At 41.2% G+C, this 23,014-nt stretch overlaps 1 protein-coding gene across 5 annotated transcripts in view; it reads left to right on the plus strand.

Annotated features, from left to right (window-relative positions):
• Positions 1–23,014, plus strand: part of CTNNA2 (catenin alpha 2) — a 1,837,255-nt gene that overhangs the window by 1,639,415 nt on the left and 174,826 nt on the right. For all 5 annotated transcript variants that reach the window (XM_075855957.1, XM_075855967.1, XM_075855939.1 and 2 more), the window contains 3 exons: positions 5,426–5,518; positions 8,902–9,058; positions 13,748–13,948. In XM_075855957.1, coding sequence (XP_075712072.1) covers positions 5,426–5,518; positions 8,902–9,058; positions 13,748–13,948 — 451 coding nt within the window. The remainder of the gene's footprint in view (positions 1–5,425; positions 5,519–8,901; positions 9,059–13,747; positions 13,949–23,014) is intronic.

The following is a 23,014-nucleotide window of genomic DNA, read 5'->3' on the forward strand; positions in this document are numbered from 1 at the left end:
GCAGAAAATTCCTGCGATTAATCAGAGATGATGAAGATACAGTCAATAGCATGGGGTATGTTTGAAACAAAGAATTTTGTCTTTAATCTGCCACTAATCAGAGGGCTGAGAAGAGCGGTATGGAAGACTTCTCTGTGCTGTGCCATAATACAATCAGCATGTATGGATACGTAAGAATTCACAATGATTTTAAAAAAAAATTACCCATATCAGGAACCTGGACAGATCAGAGTGTCTATGCCACCACAAACTCCAATTCCAGGGGCCGTTCTCACTTCTATCCTTGTAGGTGGGAAAAGTGGTGTGACAATTGAGAACCCCCTTACCCATCCCGAGCCACGCGGTTTCCGTAACTGCCATTCACTTCTTTGGGAGTTACGAAAACAGCGTAACTAAGCGAGCTACGCTATTTTCTATTTACATGGTCGGAAATTATAAGTGGCAGCGGGAACAGAGTAGGGTGGAACAGAGTTTTGGGGGCCCCGTTCTAGAGATAGGTGCGGGACCCAGAGGTGGGATCAGTGGTGGATTAAGTAGGCCCTGGACTGTTACCCAAACTTGGCCCCCCTTCTCCACCGACGCCCATCCGCGCTGTAACTATTGTTAACACTACCTTTTTGTGCGAGCATTAACAAATGGTTGTTACAATTCCCCTTGTCAAAAGGCTGTGTCCCTACATACTGAAAGTCTCCAACCATCGATGACAGTATCACACTTTACAGGGACACATTCTCCTGACAGGGGGAATGGTAACACACATTTGTCTATCCGTCCTGGACTGTACAAAGACTTTTTGTGAATTTTTTTTCCTATAATAAACATGTCAGGAGAGGTGACAGATTCTCTATAACTCTAGTAACTCATAGGTGACAACTTCTCAGATTCTAGTAGTTTTTTTCTTCTCCATCTGGTCCAGACCTCATGACGACTACTCCTGGCCATGACCCATTTCTGCAGAATTTGCCACTCAGATGTCTTTGGCTCATCACTTTTCCAACATTTCCACACCTATAAACAAAGATAAAATGATAATGGTGCCACACACTGAGCCCCTAAATATAATAGCACCAAACATTGCGCCCCTAAATGAAATAATACCAAACACTGTGCCCCTGAATGTAATTGTGTCAAACACTGTAAAGTAAAGTAACACAGACACAGTATCCCCTGTAGATAGCGCCACACACAGCCCTGTAGATAGCATCACACACCCCCTATAGATAGCGCCACACACACACCCCCTATAGATACTCCACACACAGCCCCTGTAGATAGCACCGCACACATCCCCTTGTAGATAGCGCTGCACACATCCCCTTGTAGATAGCGCTGCACACACCCCATGTAGATAGCGCCACACCCCCCGTGTAGATAGCGCCACACACACACCCCTGTAGATAGCGCCACACACACCCGCTGTATATAGCGCCACACAGACCCACTATAGAGAGCATCACACACAGCCCCCTATAGATAGCGCTACACAGCACCCCCCCTGTATATAGAGCGACACAGCGCCTCCCCCTTGTATGTAGTGCAACACAGCGCTTCCCCCCTTGTATATAGTGTCACACAGCACTTCCCCCCTTGTATATAGTGCTACACACTGCTTTCCCTATTGTATCTAGTGCTACACAGCGACCCCCTTGTATATAGTGCTACACAGCGCTTCTCCCCCTTGTATATAGTGCCACACAGCGACCCCCTCTTGTATATAGTGCCACGCAGTGCTTCCCCCTCTTCTATATAGTGCTACACAGCGCTTCCCCCCTTGTATATAGTGCTACACAGCGCCCCTCCCCCTTGAACATAGTGCTCCGTCCGCAACAGACGGAGCACAGAACATCCTCCGGGGCGGGACATGATGCAGTGACGTCATCACACCGGCCGGCGCAGGGAGTCTTCCCAGCGCCTTATAGGCTGCATGCCTAACGTGCCCTGCAGCCTATAATATCAATTTGTATCTGCGTCCTGAGGACGCAAATTCAAGTGAATGTGGCTGTCTCTAGCCCCGGGGCCCGGTCCGGTGCTAGCGACGCAACTGGGCATGAGGAGGCCAGTGCGGTCATGTACGGTTCGGGTGGCCATGGGTGCCTTGGGCGCCGGACGGCCGCCCAAACCGCCCTAATGATGATCCGCCACTGGTTGGGACCTGCATCTATGTGACACTTATGTCCCTGATAGGAAAACCCCTTTAAATATTAATCCTAACTTGCCTATTTGTCATTAATCTTTCCTTTACAGGCACCATTGAACAGTTGTATAATATTTGGCTGCTCTGGGTTATTGGGGGTTACAGTCTATGTTGGGGACACATGATGCCAGGGAAGGATTTTTACTGCAGAGTTTGTATGAATTCTTTTTAGAATATAGAACTTTTGCTGCTATTTCATTCTGTTTTTCTGCTCTTAGTTGCTATGGGCAGCGTTATTCCTATTATTACAGTACCAGCGGTGTGTCCTGATAATGTGCGGCTGTTCTGTACTGTAAGCATAAAACATATATTGAATATATGTAATAAAAACACTTTATTAATAGAGTAGATAGGCCTTTATTGAGCGCACTAGACATACTCCCTGTGGTCTCGAATGCAGGGGAACTGAATATTTGCTCAAATGGGTAAACCTTTTCAACTCTATGACCGGGGGGTTTATTTCATTGAACTCAGAAAACCTGACCGAATGCCTACTAGGTAGCAGCAGGGACCATAATCAGCAGGAAAACTTCCCTTTTCAAATACATTTTTACATTTCCCAGTCTTAAAATGTATTAAATATTCAGTAACTTTTCAAATGTTTTCTTTATTCATCTTGTACTGATTTTACCTATATTATGTTTTTATTCTTTATTTATATGCAAGGCTGCATTAGATTTCCGCTGGATGTCTGTTAGCGCAGAGCAATGTATTGCAGAGTCGTAATTAGAAACTTCCCCAATATATCATGTACTAGTCTCCTCATATGAGCCATAGGGACATTTTGGGCACCTGATGGGCCTAAGGCTCGTCTGTGGTGCAACCTCTGCACCCTTTATAGCTCTACCCCTGGTGCATTATGTATACTGGCCAACAGTTCAGATTTTTTTGCAGGACTGTTCAGCAAGGGGTATTTCTGTCTTTCGAGGGCTGAATGGGGTGGGTTTAAAATGTGAGTAAGGGATTATTCAGACGAACGTGGGGAGACTTGGACGTGAAAAACAGCCTTTTTTCAGGTCCGCGTTGAGTCTATGGAGGGATCCGTGAAAATGGAAGAAAATAGGACATGTTCTATTTTCAATGGACCCTTCACTCTGTCAAGGGTCCGTTGAAGCAACAGCCGTGTAAACGGCCCCATTGAAATACATGTGTCGGTGTATTCTACGTTCATCTGAATGTGGCCTAAGTATGATTTTTGGCAAGCGGGCTTGGCTATTTCCATAACTCCACGTCTAAATATTTCCTCGGTCTAGATGCGATGGCCAGCGGCTGCCTCAACAGGTGGTACAGGGATCGGTGGATCCTTGTTCTTGTCATAGATTCCGATCCTAGAGCTGTGACTTGCATCTGACGGACAACTATGTTATATCCTGAGGCAAGGTCATAACTGTCTAAGATGGGAAAAACCCTTAACCAACCTTGTGTAAAATTCTTCTGTAGCCTTATACTGACTGCTGCAGTACTTTCCATGTCCAGTACATAAGCTGAACAGAGTCAAATTTGTCATTTAACTCAAGTTCGTAGGGTCCCAAAGAAGACATAAGTCCAATTAGTTAAACCTATTGTCCTATAGTGTACAGGGTGGGCCATTTATATGGATACACCTAAATAAAATGGGAATGGTTGGTGATATTAACTTCCTGTTTGTGGCACATTAGTATATGGGAGGGGGGAAACTTTTCAAGCTGGGTGTTGACCGTGGCGGCCATTTTGAAGTCGGCCATTTTGTATCCAACTTTAGTTTTTTCAATAGGAAGAGGGTCATGTGACACATCAAACTTATCAAGAATTTCACAAGAAGAACAATGGTGTGCTTGGTTTTAACGTTACTTTATTCTTTCATGAGATATTTACAAGTTTCTGACCACTTATAAAATGTGTTCAAAGTGCTGCCCATTGTGTTGGATTATCAATGCAACCCTCTTCTCCCGCTCTTCACACACTGCTAGCAACACCGCAAAAGAAATGCTAGCACAGGCTTCCAGTGTCCGTAGTTTCAGTTGCTGCACATCTCGTATCTTCACAGCATAGACAATTGCCTTCAGATGACCCCAAAGATAAAAGTCTAAGGGGGTCAGATCGGGAGGCATTTCTTCTGCGGTGTTGCTATCAGTGTGTGAAGAGTGGGAGAAGAGGGTTGCATTGACAATCCAACACAATGGGCAGCACTTTGAACACATTTTATAAGTGGTCAGAAACTTGTAAATAACTCATGAAAGAATAAAGAAACGTTAAAACCAAGCACACCATTGTTTTTCTTGTGAAATTCTCGATTAGTTTGATGTGTCACATGACCATCTTCCCATTGAAAAAACTAAAGTTGGATACAAAATGGCCGACTTCAAAATGCCCACCATGGTCAACACCCAGCTTGAAAAGTTTCCCCCCTCCCATATACTAATGTGCCACAAACAGGAAGTTAATATCACCAACCATTCCCATTTTAATTTAGGTGTATCCATATAAATGGCCCACCCTGTAGATCTAGATTGTATGACCAACTCTTATTCCCTGCCTGGTCGGTGAAACGTTTGCTTGGCTGTCTCCATAACACGCACCTGCAGGGCCACCACCCCATTCATTCTACACTCGGATGTGACAGCCGGCAGTCGCCTCACCAGGCAAGACAGGGTCGAAAGACCCCCATTCTGGAGATAGGTGCAAATCCCAGAACTGGAACACGCATCTATCGGCCATTTATAGCATATCCTTGGATATGCCATGAATGTTTAAGTTGGCAATACCCTTTTTATTTCTCCTGTGGTGTCACGGCACAGAAATTGAACACTGCCAGGTTTACACACGGATACCTAATGGGTGGCGGTCCCAGCAGGGGGACACTTTGTGATCAGCTTAATGTCAAGACCAACCTTCTAGCAAGTAGGCACTGTGCAAAGTGGAGAATCCCTTTAAGTGCCACATTATTAAGGACAAGAGGTGGATACGTTTTTCACTAGAGTATAACCAAGAAATCAGAAACAAGTTCATCCATTGAAATAAATGAGAATGATGCATCACCACATGGTTTTATTCCCTACAGAGTTTCAAGACACTATGACAGAAAAGAAGAGTACTGGAAATTTGCCCTGGGGCTCAGAATTGGGCTATGTGGCTATAAACCATGGGCATTCTGTACTTATATATGCAGAGATTTTAGTTTTGTGATTGACTTCTTGATTAAAATCTGCTTCATTTTACCATTTTAACACTTTCTGCTTTCCTGTTATTTAGGTTGCAAACCTCGCCTGTTCCATTTCCAATAATGAGGATGGGGTGAAGCTTGTGCGCATGGCCGCCACCCAGATTGACAGTCTATGCCCACAGGTATGTTTAATGAATAAATGAATGAATTATTTAACCAGTTAACTTTAACTAATGATAAATGGGTTTGTTTTAGTTTCAATGAATAATAATTTTTCTTTACACATTGTCATTTTGTCACATTTTTGTGCTGCAATTTTTACACCACCGAAAATTCAATTTCCTCCAGGATCCCCTTTGTTGAGGCTCATGCAACTGATTATATGTGGGTATTACTAGAGATAAGCAAATTTTCTGCCTGATTCGGGTTTTGCCAATTTACAAATCTGTTCCTCGAATTACCAGCCAAAAGGATGCATTAGATAAATTGATTTGCAAGGTTTGGGATTCCACAAAGATTTTTTTAAAATTTAAAGGTGTTATCTGGGTTTGTAAAGTTAATGGCCTATCCTTAGGATAGGCCATCAATATTAGATCGGTGGGGGTCCAACTCTCGGCACCCCCACTGATCAGCTGTTTGAAGCACAATTCCTTAAAGAGTTATTCCCATCTTACAAAGTCATGGCATACAGTTAGGATATGCCATCTCTTTATGATCAGTGGGGGGTCCAACCTCTTAAATCCCTACCGATCCCTCGAATGAACGCCGATTTAGCGATTTGCCCCCTTTCACGTTTTTCCTGCCCAGCGGTGCTCCCGACAGACCGACTGTACAGTGAACTGCAGCCGGCCCTATTGACACAGGGGATGCAGCTCTAAATCAACACTATGGCTCCTACTTGTTCTCAGGATCGATCCCCTTCTTGTACCCAGAGGTCGGACTCCCGTCGATCATAAAGTCATGACAAATTCTTTAAAGATATAAATACCCCTTTAACTTGAATAGGGCTTTGTTCCAGTTCTCGGTACAGTACCTAGTAGAATATACTAAAAAGGACTCTGCCCCTTTATTTTTTTGTAATCACTGTGGGTCCCAATAGTTCATTTGCCCAGGATAGTGATGCACTGTGGCCTTTGAGCCCCTACTGCCACTAACATGCCCTAAAAACTGCACGGTTTAAAGTACAACATATGAGTGGGATTTTATTAAATTACAGCATGCAAGTAGTGGTCTAGGGCAGTAAAACTTGAATAGTTCTAAATTTCTGTACTGTCTAAAACAATTGTATGTGTTTGTATGGATTGGAGCTGTTATTCCTTCACCGACCAAGACCAAGATAAGTTGGTGCCAGGAGCTGGAGTTTCTTTAGTTTCAATTATAATCTACAACAGCCAACAGCGCAAAAAAGACCACAGGCAAAACCATAACTCAACATTCCTGCCCCCCCCCCCCCCCCCCGTAACAGGACCCCCACCCACCATATGCCATTTATAATACTGGTGTCTTCTTATATGGTAGAGGGGGCTTCGGACCCCTCAGGAACCAGGGCTGACTGTTATCTCCACACCCCCGATATCTGCACCTCTGGTCACATGTAAATACAGAGTTAATAATAGTTGGGACCTTTTATTGCACTTCTCATCCTTGTGTGAACCAGGCCTATAAAAATCACAATATGGTGATGGATAATGTATACTTGTCCTCGTGTTCACCTGCCACTAATGCATATAGTAAGCCCATGAAGAGTATATACAGTTGACGGAAAATATGTATCGAAGGCAGCATTAATACTTCATTGTATATATCTAAAGAACTGTAAGAGAAACATATACAGTGCACATATAAAAGTCACTACCATACTGATGAGGACTATGCTGGTGAATTCGAAAATACCATGGCTTCCATCATAGCAGACATATGATCATTCCAAGTATCCCCGCTTGCTCCTTTTAAGATGACAAGTGTTGAAGAAATACAATATTTGAGGAAATAAAAAGAAAAATATGTTGTTCGTTTATTGTGTGCGATAGCATTAGATGGGATTCGGAATGGAATGAGCAATGATGGAAGTGTTAGAACGGTCCCTTACTGCTCGCCGTCATTTGTCAATGTGCAGCTTTTAATGGCGCTCAGCAAACACGGCTAAACAGCAGCGCTGGGACCATAGTTTAAGTTCTGCTCCAAGACATTTGCTGTTGTTAAAAGATCATAAATTACAAGAGGGATTTGTCCCATCCTATATTATCATACTGCTTCTCTATCTTTGAGGAGCTCTGGTGTGAACATAGAGTGAATCTGTCACATATACTGTCACATATACTGGGGGCAGCTGTTCTTTGGCCTGAACCAATATCCTAGAGATTGATAATATCAATCACAGGACATCATTTACAGATGGTGGAGCCCTAGACCTTTGTAAATAAACGTGCCATTTGTGGTCAACCCCTTTCCAAGTTATAACAACCTCCTGGTGGAAACTCCCTGGATTAGAGAAGCTCTCCTCCTCTCTCGGACATGGGATCAAGATGTGAAGCTGTTAGAATTTCGATATTTTGCAAGATATGGAATATGTGTTGAACGTCAAGCAGAAAATTGTTGTCATCTACCCATAAGCAGAAATACCAAAGATCAATCAAGTAGACGGAGAAGAAGAAGAACAATCGTTGTTTGGTAAGTCGTAGGGTATTCTGGGATTTGTAGAGAAGGGCATGCATGTAATCCAAACTGACTACCTCCTTGGAAGGGGCATAGGTATAGGGGGTCCTGAAGTAGCAGTTGCATCTGGGCCCTGGTGCCAGAAGGGGCCCAAAGGTCCCTCTACCACATTAGAAGACACCAGTATAACTAATGGCACATGGTACTGGAGGTGAAAGACCCTGTTCAAAATTTTACATTGGGGCCAGGAGCTTCAAGTTACTCCTCGTTGGTGGTCAATTGTAAGTTGTCTGCAGTTGTTGAGTGTGAGAACAACGATCCCGGAGCTTTGTAATGCAGCTTCTTACAGTTGCTACTCACAGTTGATAATATTGTACTGAGGAGGCCCACTGTTCCTAGACGGCTCACCTCTAATCTTTGAGAAAGATGGGTGGGTATAACCCCTATATATGAATGTATTCATTTTGTATATTAGTCTCAACCATAGGGCACATGGACAAAGTTGTATCATGCATCTGTGTTGTATGGATCCCTAAACCGGTGCCTATAGACTGGTATAGTCTTGTATTAAACCTCTGATTTTAGACGGAGGTACAAAGAGGCTCTTTTTCACTGATACATATGTTGTGGCATGTTCCAATCTATGTCACTCTTTGTAGGTATTTTTCCCTAGACACATTGCATGCATGGGCCCATATGTGAATTTTTGTTTTACCAAACAACAATCTTTCCAAAGAGTAGAAGTCCAGATTTGTCATTGGTCCAATATTAGATACATCACAAGAAACAATAGTTCTTCTATTTAGACTCAATAGATTCTCAATGTCCTGTACAGTATAACTTCACTCGTTTTCCTTCATAGATGTAGATTTTGTATTATTATTTTTGTTAACCTCATCTCTTAATCCAGGTGATCAATGCTGCGCTCACATTGGCTGCTAGACCTCTGAGTAAAGTTGCGCAAGATAACATGGACGTCTTTAAAGACCAGTGGGAGAAGCAGGTTCGGGTTCTTACTGAGGCTGTAGATGACATCACTTCTGTAGATGACTTTCTTTCTGTCTCTGGTATGTCATATGTAAATGATTTTCCCACTATGTCTTTCAATATATTTCAATAAAGTATATACTCCGATACACAGAAGTAGCAGAGCTTAGTTTGACTGCAGATACGTAAAGAACATCTGGTAAATCTACGTTTTGATAACTCATGCTTGAAGAGGTTGTCCGAGAGCACCGGCATGTGATCGCTGGAGCCAATCACTAGCCTCAGTGGTCATGCCAGTAAATACAGCACATAACTGCTAAGGCCAGTGATTGTCTGCAGCGGTCAACCCCGGAGCATCCGCACTGGAGTGGCAGGGGATCTATCGGGTAAATGCTGTTGGTTTATTTCTATTTTTTATAACATTTGCTGTTGCTAGTTTTTTTTTCTGACTTTTGGACAAACCCCTTTGATAAAGGTGTGTCTTTTGAAACTCTCAATCTATATATCTATAGTAGATTGATTGAGATGAGCAATTGATATAGAATGATTTTAAAACCCCTTAACGAAACAGCTATTTTTTACGTTTTTCCATCGTCGCATTCAAAGAGCTATAACTTTTTTATTTTTGTGTCGACATAGCTGTATAAGGTCTGGTTTTTTGCAGGACAAGTTGTATTTTTTATTAGCACCATTTTGGGGTACATAGAATTTATTGATTAACTTTTATTAACTTTTGTTTTGGGGGGGGGAAGAAAAAAAACCATCAATTTGGCCACACTTTTTTGCGTCCTAAATTTACGCTGTTTACCGTATAGTATAAGTAACACAATAACTTTATTCAGCGGGTCGTTACGATTGTGACGATACCAAATTTATATAGATTTTGTAGGTTTTACAACTTTTACACAGTAAGAACACTTTTTTTTCCAAAATTATTTGTTTTTGTGTCTCCATATTTGAAAAGCCAAAACTTTTTATTTTTCTGTCGATGCAGTTGTGTGAGGGCTTTTATTTTATTTTTTTTGCGGGACAACATGTAGATTTTATTGGTAACATTTTGGAGTACAGGCAACTTTTTGATCACTTTTTATCAATTTTTTTTTTTAAGGTAAAATTCACAGAAAACACCAATTCTTGCATTGTTTTTTATTTTCTGTTTTACAGCATTTGCTGAGCGGGTTAAATAATGTAATAACTTTATAGATGGGGTCGTTACAGACACAGCAATACCAAATATGTGTAACTTTTTTTTTTTTAATAATAAAGCATTTTGTCACGTGGGTTTTTCATTTTTTTTTCACTTATTTATTAATTATAAACTTTGTTAAACTTTTTTTTACTTTTTTACTAGTCCCAGTAGGGGACTTCACTATGCGATTATCCAATCGCTTTTATAATACTTCAATACTTTTGTACTTGTAAAACAAACAGGCATCTGTTAGGCCATGGCATGGTCTAGCAGGCATAACTAGAGGCAGGCCTAAGGGCCTTTATAATGCCCCCGGCTGCCATAGAAGACACCGGCAACCTACGATCTTATCTTCTCACATTTTTAAGACATTTACATTTTTTTGTCAAACTTTTTTTATTTGGAGAAAATAGTCAATGGGATCTGTTTGAAAATGTATCCATGAGGTGTTGTGGCTCATGGCACATCATGGCTCTGTTAAGAACGGAAGCTGTAACGCTACTGTGAACAGACAAAATCTTGAATGATTGAAGGGTCCCTCCAGTTCACTTACTCTACTTAGGCAGTCCTACGACGGCAGTAGACTTTTTCCGCAAAGCAATGAGTGACTTTTGACATCATATGTGTCACGTAGGGGTTCGTGAACCCACTGGGCCGTACCGCCTTGGCTGTATGGCAGCTGGCCAACAGGGCGCAGGTCAGAGTCTATAGTTCTATACCTGTGGCAGCTCGGACAGTAGCAAGGCAGGCTTGGCTGGGACTAGGCAGCAGGTAGACGTCAGGCGTGGAGTAGCAGGACAGGCGTAGCATACAGCACAGCACGGCTCCAGCACAGCACGGCACTAGATATCACGGGATACAGGAACAGGAACTGGAACAGGAACAGGAACTGGAACACACTAGGAGACCATCACATAGACAAACTTAGAGTACGACAACAATGCTCAGGCATAGAAACAAGGGGCTGAACCCCTCTTATAGTCCAGGGACTCATGGGTTCATAGTTCATGAAAGTCTGGTGCGCGCTCTGCCCCTTTAAGACTGGGCACGAGCGTGCACGCGCACCCTACGGGATCCGAATGAGGTGAGCGGAAGTGAGCACTGGCGTCTCCTAAGGAGGAAACTGGGGCCAGCGCTCGCCGACTTGTGGCTGCGGTAGTCAGGGGAAGATTGGAGCTGACGGCCCGCAGCCACGGACATGACAATACGGTTGTCTATACACTTTAACGTCTTCTCTCCCGACCTAACACCTGCCCTCCCATCTATCACATTTTAACTTTTGGAGGGAGACACAGTCAGCATATCTGTACCCTTTAGCACTTTCTTCAAGGTCAAGCAGAAAGTCCTCTTTTTATAAATACCATACAAAAGTCAAAAATGCTAATTCCCACTTTGTACTCTTCCCGATAACCTCCGTCTCCCAGGCTCAGTATTGAGAAAAGTCGAATAACATTTTATTTACCCTGAAATGGAGATATCTTTGTAATTACACTGTCTCATACTTTATGGCAAGAGAACCGTCAGCAATGTAACTTGGAGTGGCCTCAAATGGAGTATGGTGTTGAGTTATGTTGTGTCCTAATGTTTGACTGGGAGATATTGAACCATAATTAACTATGTCTACAAACATTTATTAAGATCTATAACTCAATCTCTTCTGCATTTTCTTTATATTGCACATTACGGCGTACATTGGCTGAAATTATTTGAGTTGTCATTCGTTATGTTATGATAAAGCAGATGCATGCTGACTTATACGCTTCAATTACCTTCTTCAGCTCACTATCTGTCCAGCATTTAGCAAAAGCGCTGAAAAGCAAATTGGCTAAACAGCTGAAGACACTGGTATTCTGCCATCTTGTTACTCTCATTTAGCAGAAAATTCATTTCACATCCAATTTTAGAGAACCCTAGGAAAGTGAGTCTGGTCATTTTATTAGCTGTGCCCTCCGAATAAGGATCAATAGTAACTTTTAAGCCAAAGAAATTTCCATACGAACCGCTTGCCATTTTTTAAAAAAAATTTGCATACTCTTTTTTTTTTTTTAAATCCTATTTATTGATCATAGATAGATATAAGCATTTATTTTATTGAAGTTTTAGGCGTAAGCAAATTGTACAAAACAAATTCATATCACAAGATGGAATGTGCTGCAGCATTATAACAAAGGTTAAATTGCGTCAAGTAATAGCAGAAAGAGAGAGTAAAGATCTGTTTGGTATCTATCATGTATTTAGAATTTTGTCAGACAATAAATACATAAAAATAAATAGATAGATACAGATGTAGCAGTCCGTATCTTGACTATTATAATATATGTTTAACAGTGATGACATGATAGATAGATAGATAGATAGATAGATAGAGAGAGAGAGAGAGAGAGAGAGAGAGAGAGATAGATAGAGAGAGAGAGAGATAGAGAGAGAGAGATAGATAGATAGATAGATAGATAGATAGATAGATAGATAGATAGATAGATGACAGACAGATAGATAGATAGATAGATAGATAGATAGATATGAGATAGATAGATAGATAGATAGATAGATAGATAGATAGATAGATAGATAGATAGATAGATAGATAGATAGATAGATAGATAGATAGATAGATAGATAGATAGATAGATAGACAGACAGACAGACAGATAGATAGATAGATAGATAGATAGATAGATAGATAGATAGATAGATAGATAGATAGAGAGATAGATAGATAGATAGATAGATAGATAGATAGATAGATAGATAGATAGATAGATAGATAGATATGAGAGAGATAGATAGATAGATAGATAGATAGATAGATAGATAGATAGATAGATAGATAGATAGATAGATAGATAGATAGATAGATAGATAGATAGATAGATAGATATGAGATAGATAGATAGATAATAGATAGATAGATAGATAGATAGATAGATAGATAGATAGATAGATAGATAGATAGATAGATAGATAGATAGATAGATAGATAGATAGATAGATAGATATGAGATAGATAGATAGATAGATATGAGATAGATAGATAGATAGATAGATAGATAGATAGATAGATAGATAGATAGATAGATTATGAGATAGATATGAGATAGATAGATAGATAGATAGATAGATAGATAGATAGATATGAGATAGATAGATAGATAGAGATATTATTTTTAAAGACATTTTTCCTACTTTAATCTTTACATTGCAGAAACATTGAGACAACCAACGTCATCTACAACCAACCACTATCATCAGTTCTTCACTTCTATTATTACTAATACAATCTTATGAGCCTATAAGTCAATCAGATCCCTCAGAACATTCCGGTGAACTTCTCGTTGTTCCATCCCTCTCTAAAGCAAGGAGAGGTTAAAATAAAATACCTTAACATGGTCAATGTTCCTTCCCTGTTTCCATTCATTCCTAAATCTTCCCGTCTCCTTGAGACTTAATCCTCACTTTAAATATTGGGGCAATTGCAAGTATTTTATTGAAATCAATATAAATTATTTGCACTCTGTTGGGCAATGAACCTATTAAATGCTCTGACAGAATAAGAAAACAGGTGTCTGTATTGATCTTCTAGAAAACCACATACTGGAGGACGTGAACAAGTGTGTAATTGCTCTACAAGAGGGAGATGTGGACACGTTGGATAGAACTGCGGGGGCTATTCGAGGCCGTGCAGCCAGAGTCATTCATATTATTAATGCCGAGATGGAGAACTATGAGGCCGGAGTCTACACCGAGAAAGTTCTGGAGGCTACAAAGTTACTTTCTGAAACTGGTAAGTAAACAAAATCAAATATCATTTTTTTCATCACTTTTATATCGCTTTGATTATATGTATGTTGTTGTGTTTGCAACAGAAAATTTTTTTTTTTGCCCTTTATCTGGACCCTTTTAATTCAGAGGAAGTTTTGTTAGATCAGCAGTAATTCCTCCTCTACTTACTCCTCATTTTTAGCAGAAAAATAGTTTGTTGGCCCAATGTTCACAACTAACTAATAGGAATTTGGGTGCAGTTGTGATGCAGTTTCTTGTGCATTTTTTGGCTTCGTTTTGTAGCCAAGCACAGGAGTGGACATAATAGAAGAAGATCCCTCAGTCTTCTCTTTATACTTTCCTCCACTTTGGATCTACTTCTTGCTTTGACTAGACAGATTCAAAAACTGCACAAAAAAACTGCATCCGAACTGTGTGTGTAATCCTGGTCTAACCGAGCCTTCCATAGGTCACATGCGGGGCCGACCTTCAGTTGCACGGCGTCCTGTGCGGGGCTCTCTGTTGCTGCCCTCCACAAATGAAAAATTAACCACATATATAGACACGCACATACTAGAACATATATAAAAACATATTCAGACACACATGCAAATATATATATACACACACATATAGGTAAATATATAGACATACAGACACACACGCGCACACACACACACACACATGCATAGACACAGTACAAATAATGTAGTGGATGTTACCTGTAGTCCCTTGTAACACCACAGATAACACAGTAATAACTCTCTGAGTACAGATAATGTAGTGGATGTTACCTGCAGTCCTATGTAACACCACAGATAACACAGTAATAACTATCTGAGTACAGATAATATAATAGATGTTACATGCAGTCCTATGTAACTCCACAGATAACACAGTGATAACTCTCTGAGTACAGATAATGTAGTAGTGTTACCTGCAGTCCTTTGTAACTCCACGGATGACACAGTGATAACTCTAAGAAGTACAGATAATGTAGTAGAGGTTACCTGCAGTCCTATGTAACACCACAGATAAAACAAAGATAACTCTCTGAGTACAGATAATGTAGTAGATGTTACCTGCAGTCCTATGTAACACCGCTGATAACACAGTGATAACTCTCTGAGTACAGATAATGTAGTAGATGTTACCTGCAGTCCTATGTAACACCACAGATAACACAGCGATAACTCTCTGAGTACAGATAATGTAAATGTTACCTGCAGTCCTATGTAACACCACAGATAACACAGATTCAAAAACTGCACAAAAAAACTGCATCCGAACTGTGTGTGTAATCCTGGTCTAACCGAGCCTTCCATAGGTCACATGCGGGGCCGACCTTTAGTTGGACGGCGTCCTGTGCGGGACTCTCTGTTGCTACCCTCCACAAATGAAAAATTAACCACATATATAGACACGCACATACTAGAACATATATAAAAACATATTCAGACACACATGCAAATATATATATACACACACATATAGGTAAATATATAGACATACAGACACACACGCGCACACACACACACACACACACACACACACACACACACACACACACATGCATAGACACAGTACAAATAATGTAGTAGCTGTTACCTGCAGTCCTATGTAACACCACAGATAACACAGTAATAACTCTCTGATTACAGATAATGTAGTGGATGTTACCTGCAGTCCTATGTAACACCACACATAACACAGTAATAACTATCTGAGTACAGATAATATAATAGATGTTACATGCAGTCCTATGTAACTCCACAGATAACACAGTGATAACTCTCTGAGTACAGATAATGTAGTAGTGTTACCTGCAGTCCTACGTAACTCCACGGATGACACAGTGATAACTCTAAGAAGTACAGATAATGTAGTAGAGGTTACCTGCAGTCCTATGTAACACTGCAGATAACACAGCGATAACTCTCTGAGTACAGATAATTTAGTAGATGTTACCTGCAGTCCTATGTAACACCGCTGATAACACAGTGATAACTCTCTGAGTACAGATAATGTAGTAGATGTTACCTGCAGTCCTATGTAACACCACAGATAACACAGCGATAACTCTCTGAGTACAGATAATGTAGTAGATGTTACCTGCAGTCCTATGTAACACCACAGATAACACAGTGATAACTCTAAGAAGTACAGATAATGTAGTAGAGGTTACCTGCAGTCCTATGTAACACCACAGATAACACAGCGATAACTCTCTGAGTACAGATAATGTAAATGTTACCTGCAGTCCTATGTAACATCACAGATAACACACAGTGATAACTCTCTGAGTACAGATAATGTAGTAGATGTTACCTGCAGTCCTATGTAACATGACAGATAACACACAGTGATAACTCCCTTAGTACAGATAATGTGTAGATGTTACCTGCAGTCCTATGTAACATCACAGATAACACAGTGATATCTCTCTGAGTACAGATAATGTAGTAGATGTTATCTGCAGTCCTATGTAACACCGCTGATAACACAGTGATATCTCTCTGAGTACAGATAATGTAGTAGTGTTACCTGCAGTCCTTTGTAACTCCACGGATGACACACAGTGGTACCTCTCTAAGTACATATTATGTAGTAGTGTTACCTGCAGTCCTATGTAACATCACAGATAAAACAGTGATAACTATCTGAGTACAGATAATGTAGTAGATGTTACCTGCAGTCCTACGTAACACCACAGATAACACTGGGATAACTATCTGAGTACAGATAACGTAGTAGATGTTACCTGCAGTCCTACGTAACACCACAGATAATATAGTGATAGCTCTCTGAGTACAGATAATGTAAATGTTACCTGCAGTCCTATGTAACACCACAGATAACACAGTGATAACTCTCTGAGTACAGATAATGTAGTGGATGTTACCTGCAGTCCTTTGTAACTCCACGGAGGACACACAGTGGTACCTCTCTAAGTACATATTATGTAGTAGTGTTACCTGCAGTCCTATGTAACATCACAGATAAAACAGTGATAACTATCTGAGTACAGATAATGTAGTGGATGTTACATGCAGTCCTATGTAACACCACAGATAATATAGTGATAGCTCTCTGAGTACAGATAATGTAAATGTTACCTGCAGTCCTATGTAACACCACAGATAACACACAGTGATAACTCTCTGATTACAGATAATGTAGTAGATGTTACCTGCAGTCCTATGTAACACCGCTGATAACACAGTGATAACTCTCTGAGTACAGATAATGTAGTAGATGTTACCTGCAGTCCTATGTAACATCACAGATAACACAGCGATAACTATCTGAGTACAGATAATGTAGTGGATGTTACCTGCAGTCCTACGTAACACCACAGATAATATAGTGATAGCTCTCTGAGTACAGATAATGTAAATGTTACCTGCAGTCCTATGTAACACCACAGATAACACAGCAATAACTCTCTGAGTACAGATAATGTAGTAGATGTTACCTGCAGTCCTATGTAACACCACAGATAACACAGTGATAACTCTCTGAGTACAGATAATGTAGTGGATGTTACCTGCAGTCCTTTGTAACTCCACGGAGGACACACAGTGGTACCTCTCTAAGTACATATTATGTAGTAGTGTTACCTGCAGTCCTATGTAACATCACAGATAAAACAGTGATAACTATCTGAGTACAGATAATGTAGTGGATGTTACATGCAGTCCTATGTAACACCACAGATAATATAGTGATAGCTCTCTGAGTACAGATAATGTAAATGTTACCTGCAGTCCTATGTAACACCACAGATAACACACAGTGATAACTCTCTGATTACAGATAATGTAGTAGATGTTACCTGCAGTCCTATGTAACACCGCTGATAACACAGTGATAACTCTCTGAGTACAGATAATGTAGTAGATGTTACCTGCAGTCCTATGTAACATCACAGATAACACAGCGATAACTATCTGAGTACAGATAATGTAGTGGATGTTACCTGCAGTCCTACGTAACACCACAGATAATATAGTGATAGCTCTCCGAGTACAGATAATGTAAATGTTACCTGCAGTCCTATGTAACACCACAGATAACACAGCGATAACTCTCTGAGTACAGATAATGTAGTAGATGTTACCTGCAGTCCTATGTAACAGCACAGATAACACAGTAATAACTCTCTGAGTACAGATAATGTATTAGTGTTACCTGCAGTCCTATGTAACATCACAGATAACACAGTGATATCTCTCTGAGTACAGATAATGTAGTAGATGTTACCTGCAGTCCTATGTAACACCGCTGATAACACAGTGATAACTCTCTGAGTACAGATGATGTAGTGGATGTTACTTGCAGTCCTATGTAACACAACAGATAACACAGTGACCATATAGACATGAATTGGCACTTACCATCTCTCCTTGCTGCACAGGTTTCTTGCAGGACGGGCTGCTGGGGGTGGAGCTTCCTCCTGTGCACCTGCTGTGTCTACTTCCTTCATGTATGTAATGAGGAACAGAGCTTAAACGGCCTGCCCAGTGGCACCCCCTACATGTGGGGAGGCTGCAGCGCCCTTGCTGCAAAAGCCACACAACATGACTACCCCACCTTCTCAATAGAGAACTGAAGCTGGGAGAATGGGGGATAGCTGGGGAAGCTGTGCGTCATGACGGTGGAAAGTATATTGCATTTTTATTTTTTTCCTACAGAGGGCACAATAAAGGCTTTTTTATTTTTCAAAAATTTACCAGAAACTCAAAAAAAACCTTTAACAAATTGAATGAAAGCTATCAGCATGGCTTAATACAAGATAGAGCACTGATAACTGTACTGTAACGAGCCGTGCAGCTGTGTGACTGATCACATGATCAGGACAGATTTTCATCCTATATAAGTAGTTTAGTTCAATGACAGACTGTGTTAAAAAAAAAACACATGGCAGAAACGATTGTTTGAATCTGATTTTTGTCCATTCAAAATTAAATTCCTAAAGATTAGACGCGAACAAGATGTGTTGATGCAAAAATAAATTTCTGAGATACTGAAATGAAAAAAATTCTACATTTGCGTGGTCGAAAGATCAAAAATGACTTGGTCCTAAAGGGAATACATGTGAGGCAGGTTTAATTCTTCCTGCACTTCCCTATGTTTATGCGTAGATTTTAAAGACTTGAGTCCTTGTAGGGTCCTTGACCTTATTTGTTCTCGATTTTTCTGAAATTACATCTAAGTTGGTAATTTAGGGACTAAACCTGAAGGGTAAGGTCAGATGTGGTGAAAAAAAAATCTTCAGTGGTTTTGCCTCAAATCCACAGCGAGTCACCGGAACAATCTAAATTTGTTGCCTTGCAAAAGGTGAAATCCGCTGTAAAAATTTGCCAAACAAATCTGCAGCAAAATAGATTTTTAAAAATCTGCAGCATGCCCTGAATTCCACGTGGATATTTTCCACCACATGTGGATATGTTTTTTTTAACCTAACTATGAGTAGGCCAGAGGTGATGGAAAACACTTGTATGTGTTACATGCAGATTGTGCAGAGGACTAGCAGCAGATTTCTTGCTTGCATTGTGGTGAAAATCTGTGACAAATTTGTAGCAGAATTCTTATTTGAAATCCGCAGAACACCTTAATTCCGCATTTTTTACGCTACATGTGGATGGGTTTTTAAAGGGCCATTCACACATAATAAACAAAATTGCTGCAGATTTTATGCAACAGAAATACCACGATCTGTGATTTCACCTTAAGGGGGAGTTCACACTGAGTTTTTTTGTGAGTTTTTTTACGTGGAAACCGGGCCGCAAAACGCGGCAAAAAACGGTCGAAAATGGCCACCCATTGATTAAAATGGGAGGCGGAGGAGTTTTTTTCCCGGGAGCGGAAAAAACAGCTCGCGGGAAAAGGAAGGGACATGCCCTATCTTTGGGCATTTATGCCTCTGACCTCCCATTGATATCAATGGGAGGCAGAGAAAACGTAATTCATGGCATTTTATGCCTGTGGCGCTCAATGAACGTGGGTGAAAAACGCCACGAAAATCGGCGTGCAGGCAGAGGAAAATCTGCCTCAAAATTCCAAATGAAATCTTGAGGCCGATTTTTCGCCTGCAAAAATCTCCATGTGAACCCAGCCTAAAGGAGTTTTCCACCTTCTGCCAACTGATGACCTATCCAACGGATAGGTGATCATTACATGATCTGTGCGGGTCCGAGACCCGGAACCCGCACAGATCAGCTGGTCCGGTGCCTCCGTGTGCCGGACGTACATGCCAGAAACAGTTTGCTGCAGCTGAGGTATAGCAGTTCTGCAGTACAGCCGCTATGCTAAGTACGGAGCCAACTACTTCCGGCACTGTACATAGCATTATGTGCCATAACATCCGGTGCCCGCAGGCCACCAGAGCGGCTTAACGGTGCAGGGTCCGGGTGTCGGAGCCGCACCAATGATATACTGATTACCCATCTGGTGGATAGGTCATCAGTTGTCAGAAGGTGGAAAACCCCTCTAAGGATATGTTCACACAGGGCGGATACACTGCGTAAAAGCACACAGTGTATCCACCCTGGTGGCCGCAGGGAATTCCAGCAGAAAAAACACAAAAATTGTTGTACAGTTTTTTGGCCGGAAAGTTTGATGCGGAAAACTTCACTGAAAAAAAAAAGAAAAATGTATACTTACTATGGCGACGCCTCCCTCTGACATCCTGACATTCTGCAGCCCTGGGATGACGTTGCATCCCATGTGACCGCAGCTGCCTGTGATTGGCTGCATCGGTCACATAGGATGAAATGTCATCCAAGATGGCTGGCCCGGCCGAAAAAACACAGAATTCTGGTTAAGTATAAGTTTTTTGTTTTCTTTTCTGACTTGCGTTTTTTGCAACGGAATCGCTGATTTTCGGCTTCAAAAAACACAACATCTGCTATTTGGTATGGGTTTTACCTCCCCATTGAATTCAATGGGGAAAACTCTCAACAGATAAGCAGCGTTTACGCAAATACAATTGACATGCCGCGGAATAAAAAAACGCACCACAGGTCAATCTCTGAGCATTTTTTTCAGCTCAGCTGTTACGCAGCGTGTGGAGGGGACTTGTTCAAATCTCATCCACTTTGCTGCCACTGTATTATGCTTCGGATTTTCCGCAATAAAATCCGTTGCGAAAAATACACATTATGGTAGAATTTTGAACCCCTTCCCGACACTCGCCGTATATATACGGTTCACGTCCAGTGGGGGAATATGGAACGGGCTGACTGGCGTGTCGGCTGTGTGTTGAAGCCGACACTTCAGGGTAACGAACGGGATCCCTCTCGAGAGTGATCCCGTTCATTTAACCTGTTAAATGCCGCTGTCAATAGCGACCACTGCATTTAAATGTCTAAAAGCAGGGGGACGGTCCCTTGTAACGTTCCAATGGCCCCCCAGTGATGCGATCGCGGGGTGCATGGCAGCCTGGGGGCCTGATGAAGGCCCCCAGGAATGCCATCTTTGTACTCCTATCCGGCAGGGCTTCATAGGAGAGTGTTAGTATCACGAGATACTGCAATAAACAAGTATTGCAGTATATCATGCAAGCGATCCTACAATCGCTGGTTCAAGTCCCCTACAGGGACAAATAAAAAACAGTAAAATAAAGGTTTTTTTTTAATAAATAAAAAAAAAGTTAGTTAAAAAAAAACTTTTATCATTTTTCCTCAAGCACAATGTAATATTTTTTTTTTTTAACATAGCTGGTATTGATGCCTCCGTAAAAGTCTAAACGATTGCAATATAACATTATTTAGTCCGCACGGTTAACACCATAAACGCCATGATTGCAGTTTTTTTGGTCACTTTATCTCCCACAAAAAATGGAATTCAAAATGATACCAATAGAAACTACAGCTCGTTCCACAAAAAATAAGCCCTCATACCGTTCAACCGACTGAAAAAAAAAAAGTTCTGGCTCTCAGAATATGGCGATAGATTTATTTTTAAGGGCATGACCAGACGTGGCGGAATTGTTTTGGGAATTCCGCTGCGGACAGTCCGCTGCGGAAATCCGCAGCATACATGTTTCTCCATTACTTTCCACAGCTTTTTAGTTAGGTTCGTGCACACGTTGCGGAAAACTCTGCTGCGGACCATAGGCTGCGGTGCGGAATTTTGTGTCCGCAGCATACACTGGCTGTTGCGGACGTGTAGCGAACTTGTTGCGGACTCATTGCGGAATTTCTCCATTGACTTCAATGGAGAGTCAAAATTCCGCAATAAAGTCTGCAGATGTTATGTAGATGTTATGTGTGTTGCGGAGCGCATTGGTTTTACGAACATGATATTTCTTCATTCTGGCTGGACCTATGTATTTCTAGGTCTACAGCCAGACTGAGGAAGTCAATGGGGCTCCCGTAATGACGGGAGCGTTGCTAGGAGACGTCTGTAAATAGTCACTGTCCAGGGTGCTGAAAGAGTTAAGCGATCATCAGTAACTGTTTCAGCACCCTGGACAGTGACTACCGATCACAATATAGATCAACGTGTAAAAAAATAGAAGTTCATACTTACCGAGAACTCCCTGCTTCTGTCTCCAGTCTGGCCTCCCGGGATAACGTTTCAGTCCAAGTGACGGCTGCAGCCAATCACAGGCCAATCACAGGCTGCAGCGGTCACATGGACTGCCGCGTCATCCAGGGAGGTCGGGCTGGATGCCGAAAGAGGGACGCGTCACCAAGACAACGGCCGGTAAGTATGAATTTCTTTTACTTTTACTAGGGAAAGTGCTGTCCCTTCTCTCTATCCTGCACTGATAGAGAGAAGGGAAGCACTTTCACCTGAAGACACAATGGCTAATCCGCATCAATTTAATGCCCATTTTGGGCAGATCTGCAACAGAATCTGCAACACAGATTCTGTGTTGCATTGATGCGGACAGTGGTGGCATAAACACGCCACGTCTGGTCATGCCCTTACAGTTCTTTCCTTGTAAAAGTAGTAAAGCAAAAAAAATTGGTATCACCGTATATAAAATATATGCATAAATTATATTTATATAATTTATATAAATTTGGTATCACCGTAATCGCAGAATAAAGTTAACATGCCGTTTTTATTGCACGGT

This window comes from Rhinoderma darwinii, chromosome 1, assembly GCF_050947455.1.
Source record: "Rhinoderma darwinii isolate aRhiDar2 chromosome 1, aRhiDar2.hap1, whole genome shotgun sequence".
Lineage (NCBI taxonomy): Eukaryota > Metazoa > Chordata > Amphibia > Anura > Rhinodermatidae > Rhinoderma > Rhinoderma darwinii.